The 15,652-nt window shown below is 41.5% G+C and overlaps 1 protein-coding gene across 1 annotated transcript; it reads left to right on the top strand.

Annotated features, from left to right (window-relative positions):
* Positions 1-9,747: 9,747 nt before the first annotated feature.
* C1H18orf21 (chromosome 1 C18orf21 homolog) lies at positions 9,748-14,602 on the top strand. Its single transcript, XM_062500074.1, has 5 exons — positions 9,748-9,823; positions 9,907-9,929; positions 10,682-10,881; positions 13,812-14,020; positions 14,423-14,602. Exons 1-5 carry the CDS (start codon positions 9,750-9,752, stop codon positions 14,574-14,576), a joined length of 660 nt encoding a protein of 219 aa, XP_062356058.1. The 5' UTR covers positions 9,748-9,749; the 3' UTR covers positions 14,577-14,602.
* The last annotated feature ends 1,050 nt before the right edge of the window (positions 14,603-15,652 follow it).

The following is a 15,652-nucleotide window of genomic DNA, read 5'->3' as shown; positions in this document are numbered from 1 at the left end:
GTTGGCAGGAAGGGTTGCCTGTAGGACTGGCAATATCATGGTAACAAAATCATTTTACAGGAAAAGTCCTGCTCTGACGCCACAGCCCAGTTCTGTAATCATGCTACAGGCACCAGGATTATTAAAGTATTACACCCACATCCCACAGTGTCCCACTAGTCCACATCCTGTTTGGTGCCTTCCTCTGCAGTCTGACCCATCTTCCTCCTGGGAGAGGGATGTGATTCTACCTGCACTGGCCCTGGAGTCAGGAGAGGCAGAGAAAGCAAGCAGTGCTCATTTTCCACTTTCCTCAAGGTTTGTTCTTTGCAGCAAAACACCAGAGCAGAGCAGGTGAGCCTGTATGTTTTACAAGGATTTGTGGATCACAGTGAGTTCAAGGGTTGGACAGCCTCAGGCTGGAAAGTCCCATACTGCAGAAGGATAGATAGAGAGGAGGGTATCCCAACTACAATGCTTTCCAAATTAAATCCTTAGAGGGTAAGTCCTGGCTTCTCTCCCACCACCCCTGCAATGATATCAGCTCAGATCTCACAGGAAACAGGCTAGGGAGGAGACCACTGTCCTGACCCACAAGCCCTAGAAATCTCATTCACTCTTTGGCTCAGGAATATTAATATGATTGCCATGTTTAGTGTCTTTACCACACTTAAAAAAAAACCAAAAATCAGGAATATGGGGTATTCAGTGTGTTGGTTTGCCTTCACACTTAAGTGTCTCAAACCCCTGCAAAGCAGTGAACCACAGGCCCTTCCTACTTCATACCAGGGAAACATAAACAGCATCCCTGCATCACTCTTTTGAGTTTTGAGGTTTTTTGCATGCTTTCACCATATATTAATGGAATTTGTCCCACACCAATTTTTGAGCTAATTGCTGACAAAGTAGATGGTAAGACACACCTGTAAAAAATATTTGGCATCTTTTTTTCATGTGAGGGGAATGTAAGAGGAAAAGGGTGTCTTTTCCATTTTCTGAGGGCTGAAACAAACGTTGAAGCAAGATTTTACGATCAGCAGAGTTTGAAGAACAATTACTCAGCTCCAGTGGACGCATACCTTGCATCTAGCTCCATCTAATTCCCTCCTCTGTGGTTTATTTGCCTTGTGGGCATGCTATATTCTGGGGCCTCATCGACTGACAGAATGCTATCAATCTGCTCCAAACACTGGTGCTCAGAGAGCAGCGTTGGGAAGCAACTCAAGATACCAAAACCAGAAGCAAACTCATGAGGTACTCATGACAAAGAGGTTACATTTTTTTCTATATTCCCTACAGTTATCTTGGAGGGATGCTGGCACAGTAATATCCTCAGTGGTAAACTACTGCTCAGTGCTAACTTCCCAGTGCTGGGCACCTTACATATGTCTCAAACAGAGACATGAACAGCACAGCATTATAAAAATTAACAGCAGCACCAGAGGTCTGTGTGAGGATCAGACCTCAAAACGTGACACTGCGGAAGAGATGCTGCATTGGAGCTATTCAGGCAGAAGGCTCCACATTTGGAGAAGGAAGAAGAGCTTGCCAATTGGCATTCCTGCAGCTAGTTGCTGGCCAAGATTTTCAAGGTTGAACTTTATACCCATAGCTTCACAAAGGTCACACTTAGCAAACTGTTGGGACTTAACAGACCAAGGATGCATTTGGCTCTTGTTCCAAGGCCCTTTCCTTGATATTAATATTGATGACAGTGAAACACACATCTCAATAGCTGCATAGAAAGGCCAATGCACAAATGTGCTATACTCAACATATGGAAGAAGTCTGAAGCCTTTCAAACCACTTAATGAGAAAGCTGTGGATATCAACAGCAGAAGGAAAAATCTAAAATGGGAGGAAGAAGCCTATATCCTACCATGCTAATTTATATTGTTAGAGAGGAAAGTACATGGCAACGTTAGTTATGCTGAGGATTTTCAAAAGTTGCATTTATTGTTCATTTTCTTTCAAAAATACTTTTTCAATGAATATGCATCATGCTGGATTTGTGGCACTGGTAGTGGGTCGATCACCATGGTACCTAAGCACTCAAGCCAATGATCAACCAGCGGAGCAGATGAAACAGAAGCTGAGGGCCAAAAGACACTGTGACAAGCTCTTCACAGACCTTATGTATGCCACAGCATCCCTGTCTAGACTTCTACTCCTACAGGCTTGCCACTGTCTATCTTCCCTGCTCTTGGGATAACCAGACTTTTTTTTTCCAAACAGTGCTAAGGGATACAGAGATGTCATACTGGCTTAGGTGAAAGGAGGAGATTAAAGAAATCCCAATGAACAAACCTCAAAAACCAATACAAAAATATTTCCATCAGGAAAACGTTGCTTAAGCACAGTGCAAGGAAAGAAATAATTTTCATTTTGATAAATTGATTATGATGTGACAAACTTCGTTACGTCTGCCATGCTATCAACCTAGTCCTTAAAATTAGTGTTTCGAAGAAGGGTAACAAGCCTTTGCTTGCTAAGGAAATGACCTTTCAAGGGACTGATGCAGACCATACTTGAACACCACTGTTAGCTTTATCTAATAATAATAATGAAAAGAATACATAAAAACATATGGCTATGTGCCTTCTTAAAAAAGACCAGAGATTGCATCAGCCCCTCTCCACACTGCAAATAAGCAACAAGTTAACACAACTCTGATGATGTTTGCTTAACATATGTGCATGAAACTAGTGTAAGCTTTTCCTGGCTTGGGATGCTTAAGCATTGGCCTCTGGATTTTAGAAAAATAAATCTTCTGTTGAATTATCTACCCCCTGCAGTTTTGTTTTCTGTACAAAGTCTCTCAGTGGCACAGGAAAGCTGAGGACCTTGCATGCAGGCCAACTTGACGAAGGTTAAATCCTTTCACTACTGGGTAATTGCACAGCTATAATGCAACCCTCACTGAAGAACTTTCCTGTTTTCCATCACTAATCAAGGCAATGATACTGCATTCTAACTAAATTGGTGCTATGTGGAAATTTTCCTCTTTACTGTAGCTGCTTCACACTTAGGAGGTAGTTGCATCCAGTTAATTCTTTAAAAGAGGAGTAGCTTTTGGGGACAAGGCCCCATTACCAGCAATGAAAACCCAAGTGCTCACCTCCTTGTGCAGTTATAATATGTTGTGCCACCACTGTGCCTCAGCAGCACTTTTGAAGTAGATATGAAGTGCTGCACCACCCACCTATATTTGACTGTGAAACTCTGGATTAAAGCTCACTCTAAGCATCAGCCTGATCCTGTTACCTCTCCTGTGTCTAAATTATATCCATCACTGTCATCTCTAAAGATTCAGATCCTCTGTGCACTTCATCAGGCATTATAATCGAAGCTAATGGAGGACATGTTTGTTTAGCTGTTGTAAATGGCTTTGAAAATCTTGGTTTCAGCCAGGGTGATGAATTAAGGATGTCAGCTGGGCAAACAGTTTAATTTGGAATTAATTTATCTAAAATGGATTACTGAAAAAGTGATATGAATTTTTCAAATTCACATTATTTTACTTACTTCAGCAGTAAATATTTCACCCCTTCTCACCATTTGAGCCACCAGGCATAGAACTGGAAGAATCAACGACACCAGCTTCTCAAACACAAGACCAACTTAGGATACTATAAATAGGTGTGAAAAGCCACTTTTCAACTGTAGCAGGGAGTACACCCTCAAACAGTGTATCTCAGCTGACTACATTTCTGCCTAATAGCAATTCTGCAAAGCAGCCTGAGCATGGTAATTAAAGTATTTTATGACAAAACTCAGAAACCAACAACTGCAAAGAACTATTCCATTACATGGTTATTTATTTATTAGAAGTATCTGGCTTTTATTTTCCCTGGTGCATTTTCAAATTAATTAAAACAATAACTTGAGGGGAAAGAAAATTATCTTTAAATAGTGGTGGTTTTTTTTTTTTCTCTCAGGTAATTTGGAGTCAGGAGGAACCCAAAATAACAGCATGACTGTTGAAAATTACAGGGTAAGGTTGGAAACCTCTAGAGGTCATGTCGTCCAGCCTCACTCATACTCAAACCAATGCCACCTTAGAACAGATAATTCAGAATTAAAAGGGAAAGGCAATAATTTAAAGCAGAAAGAAAGAAAATGAAAAAAAAAATATATATATTCCTCTACCCCCTTTTGTACCAGACAGAAAAAAATGCAAGGAAATATTTTCTTGAAACGTAGAGTTCTTCTGTGTTGTTTGTAAATAAGTATGACCAACCTGGAAAATAGATTAAAGCTGCCGCCTTTGGTTGGCCTAGTTCCCTTTCTGCCTCGATGCAGGTAACATTCAGCACAACGCGTAGAGAACTCCGACTCAGTTGCCAGCACTGCTCTGCCACACTGCTGGCCAAGAGAGGCTGGGAATGCTGCATGTTCAGCTCCGGTGACAGGGAAAATGCTCCATATCATTCATTAGCAGTCTGCTCCAAGTTAATTAAGGCACGGAGCTGACAGCTGCTGAAGCAGGTTCCACCCCATCTCTTCCTGGGAAAGCGAGGCCTCCAGGGCCCGGACTGGACTCCACGGCAAAGAAGAATAGGGTGGGGGAACCTTGCAAGATCTCAGTGAAACCCAGATGACTCATCAGAAACTAAAACGTTTCTATTTTGGCAAGAGGCTGAAATAGCAGCCCTGGGTTGTGCTGCAGCACAGCAATAAATGACCCTAAGTGCCCGAGACAAACTCCTGTGCAGACTGATATTCCTAAGAGCAGGGGCTATTTCACTTCTCATTAAGCAAAGGGGTTTACATGACAATTAACACACTAATTAGCAGCATCTTTTTCACAGGTGAAACTTTGGCTTGAGATTTCAACACTTTTAGACAACTGTTCTGTGAGTGAAAATTAAGGAATAGTTTATTATGAGTCAAGGTGACAAGGACTTAGAGGCAGAACAGGCACAGGAGTATGTTTGTCTGAGTACTGAAGGACACTGGAACCTGGCGATGGCTTTTCCCACAACCTGCATGGAAGGAAGACCTCCTTGCACAATCTGCACCCTGCCATTCAAATCCCAGCCCTTGGCATGGGCGAGGTGCCAGGCTAGCCATTTCATGAGCTGACCATAAACAAGCCTAATGTACCACAAAGTCACACAGCAGGGCCCGGCCCGGACCTGAAGGAGCAGTAGCTCCCATTTCTCAGCCCCAGCCGCTGACCTGGATGACTCCCCACTACAAAAATCCCTTTGACTGTATTTGTAGAGACATAACACCAAAAAGCAACCCTGCTAATTTCACTGAAAATGGGTATTGGCTGTAAGAGAATGTTTACTGCCCTAGAGCTTCACATCTTAGACACAGAGTTAACAATTTCTACTAAAGACTGCTTTAAAGACGAGTTGGCACTATTAGGCTGCATGAATATTTCTCTCTGAGGTTTTTGTTCAATACCATCTTTAATTCCTATTATCTTTTGAGAGAATGGATTTACAAGTATACAAGAAGATGTAGAGTACTGGAAATTGAATAAAAGGAAGAAAAAATTGGAAACTGCAACTTGTAGCTTTCAAGATCAGGTGGATTCTGATAGTCATTGGGCTCGTTGCCATCCCACAGGAAACAGTGGAATGCTTTGTATATGTTACCTTTCACCTCGCTCAGGTACATAGAGCAAGGAAGCTGTGTTCTAAACAACGTATAAACTAACAAAAAACACACTGATCTTTTAAATGTTTTGGCACTCAAAGTATAGATAAATCACTGTGTCATAGCCTTACCTATCATACCACTTACAAAATAAATCCAGGCTCAGGAGGAACACCAGATAACGTGCCCTTTCATTGCTTTTTTTGTTTCAGAATATGATCCATTTCTTTTATTTATCAGCCTGCCTTGTTTCAAATGGGTACAGTCTGACTGACCTCTAGATACCCTTGCATTTGCTCTGTGATATCCCCAGAATGTCAATGCTTTGATTCTTCATCTTTCACTTCCTGAACATTTCTTATTGGTCACTTCTGGTAGCGGTGGCAGCTGAAGTGGAAGTTTATCCTCTGATAATCTGTATTGCTTTAATGGTTCCAGGCATCCTGAGGATATTTTCCAAGTGTTATGGTGACACCAGCTGAGATCTTGGCAATATAAAAGTGTTTCACATGTTTATTTTCTAACTTAAGTCTCTTGTGGTTTTTTTCTGCTTTCCCAACCCTCTGCCACCCCCTTGATTTCTATGGCTTAATGCCTTTTGTTATTACTATATTCTTAGTTATCGCTTCTCAATATCTTTCTGATTAAAAAGCTTTTGAAAAACCTGAGGGCATTCCCACTATGCATCCAAAAATCTCTTAATAGATTTCTTCAAACCTCCAAGTCATATTTGTCTAAAAGCTGAACAAAAATCCCCTCTAAAAGGAACAACAATAGTCACATCTTTTTTATATATTTCTCTGTAAACTAGAGAAACTAGGAACTATAGTACATAAACCTTGTAAAATGATGAGCATGTTTCAAACAGTTCTAATACAAGATATGACACATAAAACAGGTCACTGGTTTTAGCACATCTCCAAAATAACATATGCTTGGAAATGCTTATCCCTGTAGCATCACTATCCTCTTTTTTTGTCGGAAAATGAATCTTGCAGAAGCATGCCTGAAAAAGCAAAATTCTCATATAATTTCAATCACTCACTCAGTGTGTTCATGACTTTTATACAGCTGACTGAACATTTATTATCTCACGTGAAAGAGAAGCTGTGAGTTTGCTCACCTTTGTCACCTGCAGGATCTTTGAAATGCCTTCTCTTCTGTTTCTTCCAAAGAGTACGTTTCTGCATCTCCCAATCCATTCCCAAGTCCACTGAACATGCAGACATCAATAAGTTCTGGCCAAGTTATCCTACGCAACTCTGAAGAAAAAAAGCAGGCACTTGCAGATGCTGCCGAAGGTCTTCTTTACTCTCTTTGAAAATTTTCTTTTCTTGGTGGTCTATCACAGTCAGGTCTCCGGTAGTAAACTGAACAACCTATCCTCCTGGCTCTTCTTTTCTTCTTTTTCTTTTCTGTAAACACATAATCAGGGCTTCAAATCCTTTAGGCATCACAAAGTGTATTTCTCTATTGCCCTCTACTGACTGCCGGCTCACGCCGCCTTCCCGGAGAAGCGGCGAGCAACAGATACGCGGTACGCGCTCCCCGCCGCCGTCCCCCGGATCGATAATGATACACGATGACCAAAAGTCAACACGAATCATTCTATTTTTTCCTTTGTTACAAAACACCAGGCAAGATTTACAGCCTGTTGTCCAGCCGTGGTAGCTACAAAACGCTAAACAACAGACGCAGGAAGCAGTTCCTAATATGGCTCTGCTAACGTGGGCTTTTTTTTTTTTTTTTTTTTTTTTTTTTTTTTTTTTTTTTTTTTTTTTGGTGAACAAAAGCCAGGAAAAAGTAGAGACGAATGCGTTCCGCCTTGAAATGCGGATGAATTCATCCCACTGATGCCATAAATACTGTGCCGGGGATCTGAAGGTTGTCTGGTTTAAGGGTTTGGTCCTGCCAGCGCTGGATGCACAGAAATACTGCCTTTTGATGGGAATTCTGCAGGAAGGGGCTGGTAGAAACTCGTGAATTTGAGGCCATGGCTTTTTGGCCATCCCCCCTTTGTCTCTACTGCTTTGTTTAGCTCATTCAGCAGCACACCTCATATGGGAAAGCCTTATGTGACGGGACCCGGGACGAGGCACATCACCCTGTGTGTGGATGGCACTGGGAGAGGCTGTTTGCCCTGCACTTTGGACAAAGATGATCTATAGTGTAAAGAGAATCCAGATAAATAAGGAAAAAAAAAGGAATGGCCCAGTGTTGTCTTAGGAGCAGAAGGGAAAAAAGGAGTATAAGCATTTCAGGCAGACTGGAAAAGACTGAGGGAATAGAGAGCAGGGATATGAAGAGTGTAAGAGTGAAGGTGGAGGGGGGAACATAAATTAATCTTTTGCATTGTGTTAGTCACTGCTTAGTAAGTAAAGCACATGCTGGTTAATCAGGTCGCTCAGGCACTTGTTCTCACAAGAAAAAGTTAATCCACGGTGCTGGTGCAGATGCTCTGGCCCACCTGCACCACTCCAGGGGCAGGGAGGAGTCAGGTCCCAGCTCCAGGCAAAAGAAGAAATCCTTAGCACATTTCCCTTTATCTAGGCGGAAGCTTTGAAAGAACGTGGCACTATCTTGCCTCACCATTCTTCCTCCACAATCAACTTCCCTAGGGAAACATGCTTTAAAAATTATAAACGTACCCACCCCTCAAAAAAGTGTTGGAACTATTTTTGCTCACTTGTGTTCAAAAAGTACTTTCACTTTTCCCCTCCAGGATTAATAAATGGGAATATTTCATTTGCCAAAAAATCCTTTGAGTGATGGACACTGGCTGGGTTTTGAATAGATATTATGTGGCATCCCTGCTCTTCCACTCAGAAAAGGCAGGAGTTCACTCAAAAACTGGGATCAAAAAAGCCAGCAACATGACAACAAAAATGTAATATTGAAAAGTTAGATTAAAAAATCCATTTCATAAGAAAAATAGAGTCAACAAAGGCCTTAATTGTACCTATTATGCACATTTCATTAACAAGTCTAGATTTATTGGCTGTGCAGTAAAGCTCTCTTAAAGGAAGCCTTGAAATTCCTTTTCCCCCTTGCTTTTCTATTTCTAAAGCCCTTGGCTACTCCATGTCAGAAAATAAGAAAGAATTATATTTATTCAAATTCCTTGATAGAATATTGAAGCCTGCTCAGCTGAATGCCTCTCCTAAATGAATATCATTACCAATAGATCAAAGGATAAAAACGTCTAGCAAATGAACAGGGCTGAGGGAATTAATAAAACACACATCAAACAGTGAAAAGCTGAGGGTATGGTTTTGGGGCTTTTTCGGGGGGGTCGGGGAGGTTTGGGAGGGGGATTGGTTTTGTTTTTAGGTTTTTGTGCGTGTTTGGTTTTTGTGGGTTTTTTTGTTTGTTTTGGTTTGTTTTTGGTTTTTTTTTGTTTTGTTTTGTTTTTGGGGGGTTTTTTTTGTTGGTTGGGGTTTTCTTTTGTTTGTTTTTAATGGGAGTACATTGGCAGAGTCATGAAGCAAAGTCCGCAGCCGTCAAACTCCACGGAAAAGGCACCTCAGATGGAGAGGGTGACAGATGAAGTTCAGCCCTGCTGAGCATCAGGCACATTTCTGGAGCTGCTGCTGCAGATCGTTCACCTGACAACCCCTCACAGAGGAATCTGCGGGGTTTGGAGATTTTGTTTTGTTTTGTTTCCCACAGAATCACAAAATTGTTACGGTGTTAAGAGGCCTCTGGATACCATCCGGTCCAGCCCCCCTGCCAGGGCAGGGTCCCCTGGAGCAGGTGAGCATAGGAACGCCTCTAGGCGGGCTTGGAATGTCTCCAGAGAAGGAAATTCCATGAGCTATCTGGGCCAGCCTAAGAGCTCTGCCGCCCTCTACGTAAAGCTGTTCTTCCTCACGTTTTTTTCCCTGAAGTAAAAGTTTCCTTTCCTGCAGGAAAAAACTTTCTACACAGCCGGGGACACAAGCGGCTCCCCGAGCCCAGGCGGGTATCGCGCCCCGGGCTCCCCCGGCCCGCTGCCCTCCAGCGCCAGCCCCCGCCCTGCCCCGAGCCCGGGGCCCGCCCCAGCCCGGTACCCTGGTGCTGCGGCCGCGGTGCCGCCGGGGCCCGGCCAAGCGTTGCACATCGCCCGCCTTCCTTCCCTTCCCTTCCCTTCCATTTCCTTCCCTTCCGGCGGGGCGGGCGCCATGGAGCGGCGGCTGCTGCTGGCGGCGGCGGAGCAGCTGGCGGGGGTCTGCCCGGGACAGGCGCGATTCCTGCTGTAAGGAAGGGCGGCGGGGCGGTGGACGGGCGGCGGGGGAGCCCGGCGGCCGCGCCCTGACGCTTTCCCTCTCTCCCTCGCAGGTGGATGCTCCGCAGTTCCCGAGGCGAGTGAGGGCCCCGGGCGCAGGTGGTGCAGTCGGCCCGGAGGAGGGGGACTCGTGCTTCCCGCGAGGTTCCTGCCGTGGGACAGCAGGAGAGCTCAAGGACAGGAGCGGGGGAATGAATGAATGAATGAATGAATGAATGAATGAATGAATGAATGAATGCCGGCTCGCCCTTCCTCTCTGTTTTCCTCTCTTTTCCCCTGCGCTGCCCCCGCAGGGCTGTGTGTCTCGGGGCTGCCGGCTGCAGTGCGGAGCTCGCCAGGAAGCAGAGCCGGGTGTCCCTCGGGGGGTTTAGGGAGAGGCGCCCGAGTCCAGCTCCGGCTGCAGGAGCTAATGATGCAGATAGCAAGAGCGAGCCTCTTGCTGGGTCTGAAATTTATCTCAAAGCGGTTCTTCATTCTAGCCCGAGGTCGTGTCATCTCACACTTAAAATGGGCAGAGTTTTACAAGGCTTTGTTGTCCCTGATCTGGTAGAAGATTTTGCCTACATGGAGCTCTTTGCAGAATTGTGAGCCTCCATTGTTGCAGAGTTCTAACAAGGAATTGCATTTTTTCAAGAAAATCTACAGTTATGTGTATTGTAAACTCGTGCCATATGTTAACTTAGTCTGAATGGTGCTCAGCTTCCTCGTGTTCTACTGTTACCTTAAAAACACTTAGGTACTTAGCTAATGTCAAAATTGAAGCACAGCATTTTAAAGTTTGCTGATAAAACATAGTTATTTTGTCCTTTTGCCTTTATTTATCTGTAGCTAATGAACGTGGATTAGAAAGGATATGTCCTTACTGCTTCCAGTTCCTGGTTCCTGACAGCTACCGGGTGCGCCTCAAACCAAAGATGAAAGTGACTCCACAGATAGAGAAGGTTCTTAAACGAGAGGCAAAGAATCATAAACTTAACATGAAACAGACAAAGCTTTTGAGAAAGTACAAGGAGTCAAGAAGCATTCTGGTAAGGACATTTATTTGGAACTGACAGGTGCATGATCTTCCCTAAGTTTCATGTCCCTATTTCAGTGGCATAAAAAGAAGATACAGAAACCTTTCTCTTAGAAGAGGAGCCCACACATTTTTTTATTACAAGCATAAGACTCTTCCTTTCTTTTTGTAATACCTTCTATGCATAAATGATATTTTAAAAATCTGCCTTCCATAATAGATAGATCATGAATGCAATGACAAGACCAGTAAGCTTTTCTCTTAAAAAACCCTCATGACCCTCCATGTTAGAGAAGCTACACAAACTTCTAATTTACTGCCTTTGTTTCAGTTTATCAGTTGCTGAGCAAATATGTTTTGACACAAGCTTTACTTCATGTATTTCATTAGCCTTTTTTGCAACATCAGATTATTATTACCATCTGTATTAATAGAATTTTTTACATTTGTCAGAATGTTACTGTTTATAGGAAGTCTTTCAAAACTAAACTGCGGAGGTAATTTCAATAAGCTGATGTTTTTCTCAAGGCCTCAGTTGTTTTTCCTAAAAATACTCAAGAATATGACATTTAATTACTATTGGAAGAATAATAGCATACATTTAATCTAGTGTTGCCAAGTTATGTGCTGTTTTCAAAACAGGTTATGTGAATGGTTGTAATAAATGAGACAGCACCCTATCATGCCCAGCGGTTGCTGGCACACTTGGAATTTTCTTGGATAAGAGTCTAGTGGTTTCAGGAGTAAATCTTGTGAAACAAAAGATTACTAGAGTTAATGAAAAAATTTAAAATGAGGAAATATCACCAAGGTTCTTGGTTGTCAGAGCAAAATAAGAGGCTTCATAAAGGCACTCTCCCCAAATTGTAGATCACAGTTGAGCTTCAGAAAGGACATCTGAAAAGATTCTTCACCCAGAGGGTGGTCAGGCACAGGAACAGGCTCCCCAGGGAAGGGGGTCCCAGCACCGAGGCTGACAAGAGCTCAAGAAGCATTGGGACAACACTCCCAGGCACATGGTGTGATTCTTGGCATACCCTGTACTGGGCCAGGAGCTGAAATTTGATGATACATGTGGGTCCCTTCCAACTCAAGATGTTCTGTGATTCTTCAAGCTGATATCATTGCTTTATTTTTCTGGGATCACAAATGTTGGGCGCATGTTAAAAACTGTCTCTTTAAGCAACTGATGAACAGAGCAGTGTTCTATGAAATTATGATGGGCTCTTAGACATTGTCTGGCTAGGGAATGTTTGTTAGAGACACGCTGTGCATTCATATGAGTAGTTTAAAATTAAGTTTAAATAGTTTAAACTCCAGGTAATATTTTGATCTTGGTATGTAATTACAGTTTGCTGTACTGGTGTTTTGTTCAGTTTGAATTTGTCCTGTGGATTATGATTTAAGTGTTTCTTATTTGAAGTCTTTAAAATGCTTTCAGCAACTGGCAGCTTTTGAAATTAGCATTGTAGATCCCTGTAATCTAATACCTGAGACTTGTGCAAATGAAAATTTCAGTGTGGTTGGAAATTAAAGCGAGCAACAGTGTGACAGGTTGAACCTCTGAGAACTTTCTTAGCAAGTAGAACTTGATTTTAGATTGCTTCTGCTGTTAAAAAGGCGTATAACATATGGACTATTTCAGGGCTTTAAACATTTTTGGAGTTAACTGCTGATCCATTTCGGGGAATGGAAATTAGCTGCGAAGTGCTATGATTAATCTAAAGTGGTCGCCTCCTTTTATATTGTGCACAGTGCTAAATCATCATGAGATGCTGGGTTTGTTTCCCACCTGTATTTCATTTAGAAGAGCTAAAAATACATCAATACCTGAGCAGTAAAATAGTTAATACTATTTTTTTTAGTTCGTTAGGCTGACAAAATATAATGTCTAGAGGAAGTCAAAACACTTAACTAAAAGTGTTTCATTTCAGCATTTTTAAATGTAATTTTTAATAAAACTATCTGAATTTAGTTAAATTGACACACTTTGAAATGAAGAATGGTTTGGTATAGATGTCTTCAAAACTGCTTAGACATTTTTGTGACAGTCTTTTGAGTATGTTATTTTTAACCAGAAGCATCACGTAACTGATTTTCTGTCAGTCTAATTGGTGCCTCAGAAAGCTGTCTGGCTGTATTACTTTCGTATCTCTTTGTATGGGTAGTTGCCATGGCAGTAAGGGATATCAGGAATGCCTGACAGTCTCTGTGACTGGATGATGTGATTGGTTCTGATGCACCTCTCAGCTTGGTGTGCTGCTGAAGTTCCCTGCAGCCTAGAGGTACACAGAGAGAAAAGTGCCCTTTGTTTAGAAACATCCTCCTTATTGTAGTAAGTACTTTTGCCCTAATACAAAGCCTTGTCTTTGTTCACTGAGACTCGCTGTTTTTAGTAAAATGGATGACTGGGTTGGAGAGTTTGGTACTTTAAATATTTTATCCCAAGATTCCCTGAAAAGTGTGCAATAAAACTTCATTTGGGGTAGAATATGCTAATGACTTTAGATGACACAGAATGTGATTATTTTTTTAGCCAAATTTCTAATGTATAGGAGTACTTTGGTATACTCAGTATATCTTGTACACTCAAAATATCATTTGTCCAGTTCAGGTGATGTTTCATGTCTTGACAGGGTTGTTCTCTTGTGTTTCTCTGTACAACATTACATTCAGTGGTAGGGGTCTCCTGAAATTAGTTTGTAGGGAATTGGAGTAATTTCTAGATAAACCCAAAGGATGTGTTTGGCTTAAGAAGACCAAATTAAAATACGAGTTATAAAGTGTATGTTACTTTTTAGTATCTCATATTTTACTTAAGCAAATATTTAATTTTGTGTCATGGTATTTGGAGAACAGTTTGGATTATTCTTCAGATGGCTTTATAATATAAAGGTGGAAATACTGAAAGGCAGCTTGATACTCACTTTCTTCTCTCCATAGCTGGTTACTTGCAAATCTTGCAACAAAACAACAAGACATTATGGTAAAAGCAGGGATTTTCTGGCTACCAGAACGCAAAATTGTGGCACTCCAGGTATCAAATCCAGCCTGAAGACACCAGATATAAAAATTCAGTCTGCAAAGAAAATTACACCTGTAAGCTGCAGTAGTTTGGGATCTAAAGGGAACAGTCCCTCATCACTTTCCAGGTATCTGTTTCTTTCCTATTTACAGCAGCCGTTTGCCCAGTAGAGTGCATTACATCTTGTTATTTTAGATAAGTCATTTAATAAAGTTCAATTTGATAACTTAGTGTATGTCTCAGTTTGTATGATTGAGATCAATTTTAACTTTCCAGCCTTTAAAATCAAAGATTATTATGAAAAGCCACTTTGTGCAAAGAATGCCCAGTTACATTTGTGTCATTAATGCAAAATGTCTGTCCTAAAATTTGCATGACAAAGTAACACTTCTGACTGCTCACTTGCACATAAAAATACAGTATTTCTCTTGGATATTTTTCACTCAAATTGTATATATGTGCTTCCACAGTTAATTTATGTTAATTCAGACTTCTCTGCTTTAAGACATTTGAACCTTTTGTTTTTCAGGACACGTGAATCTGGACAGGCAACAACCAACTCTGCTTCCAAGACTCCCCGAAACTCCAGATTTCACTTTTCTAAGCTAAAACGGATGCTTGACCTAGAAGAAAAAGAGAAAAGCCAGAAGGCAGATTTCAAAACCTTTTTGACTTTACTTTAGTTATATGTTATTTCAAAATAATAAAGATTACAGCAATAAATATTGCTCCAGTTTTAGTAAATCAACAAAGTGTTTTTTTTAAAACTCAAGCTAACATCATGTACCTTGTGGAAGCATAGACCATATTTTTTAGAAGGAAGCTCTGTTTCTATGGGGAGTGATTGTCTGCCAGAAGGAGTTGAGAAGATAGCCTGTTTAATATGCTTGGGAATCTTGAACATGTTTTGTAGTTTCTGATGCCCTAAGAATTAAAAAGCCAGGATTTATCCTTTGAAGAAGCTGATGATGGTCCCACCAGGACCATTTGATTGTCAAGATTAAAGATTTTCAGTTTATGTTTGGCATAGAGATGAGAGGACACTGTTGAAGTCACTGTTCAGGACTGAGGTTATAGATAGCCTGTCCCACTTACAGTCTGCAGTGATAATTCTGCACATGGTGCTTCACATTTCCCTCCTGAAAAATACAACAATTAGTTAGAAGCATTTCCTTTCTTGGATTTAAAGGTCTGTGTTTTCCTTTTGTTTTGCTAGTTTAATGAATAGTTTACTTTAAATGCCTTCAGACTGAATGAACACTGCTTAAGAAGTAGGACCAGCAAATAAGGTGGTGGACTGGGAAGCAGTCCAGGGCAAGGGAGAATAGTTCACTGTGAACTGTACTTAAGTGTCCCAAAGATTGGCATGTAACCTTTCTATATCTCCTGTACACTTGCACAGTAACTGAAGGGTGCACTGCTCTCTTTATCTCTTATGGACATGTAGGACAAAAAGGAACTGCCATTCTTTAAACAAAATGCAAACCTTGGAGTGTTGCCTTTTTCAGTGTAGAACTTGGCATTAATTCACCTGTTGATGTACTTGCAATCCAGTCCTCTGGAAAAAATACTTAATTCTGTTGATGGAAAACATGCATTGAACAAAAGTATTTGAAAATACAAATTTCACCAAAAAAATCTTATTAAAGGTGCACATATTAGGTATTGCTGTGCTGACCATGAGGTCAGTGTGAAACCAGCACAGGCATCTGCTGTGTTTTAAGGTGCCCCAACATGAACGTGTTTGTTAGATAAAAGC

Source organism: Cinclus cinclus, chromosome 1, assembly GCF_963662255.1.
Source record: "Cinclus cinclus chromosome 1, bCinCin1.1, whole genome shotgun sequence".
Taxonomy (NCBI): Eukaryota; Metazoa; Chordata; class Aves; order Passeriformes; family Cinclidae; genus Cinclus; species Cinclus cinclus.
This window is presented reverse-complemented; position numbering and strand designations above follow the sequence as displayed.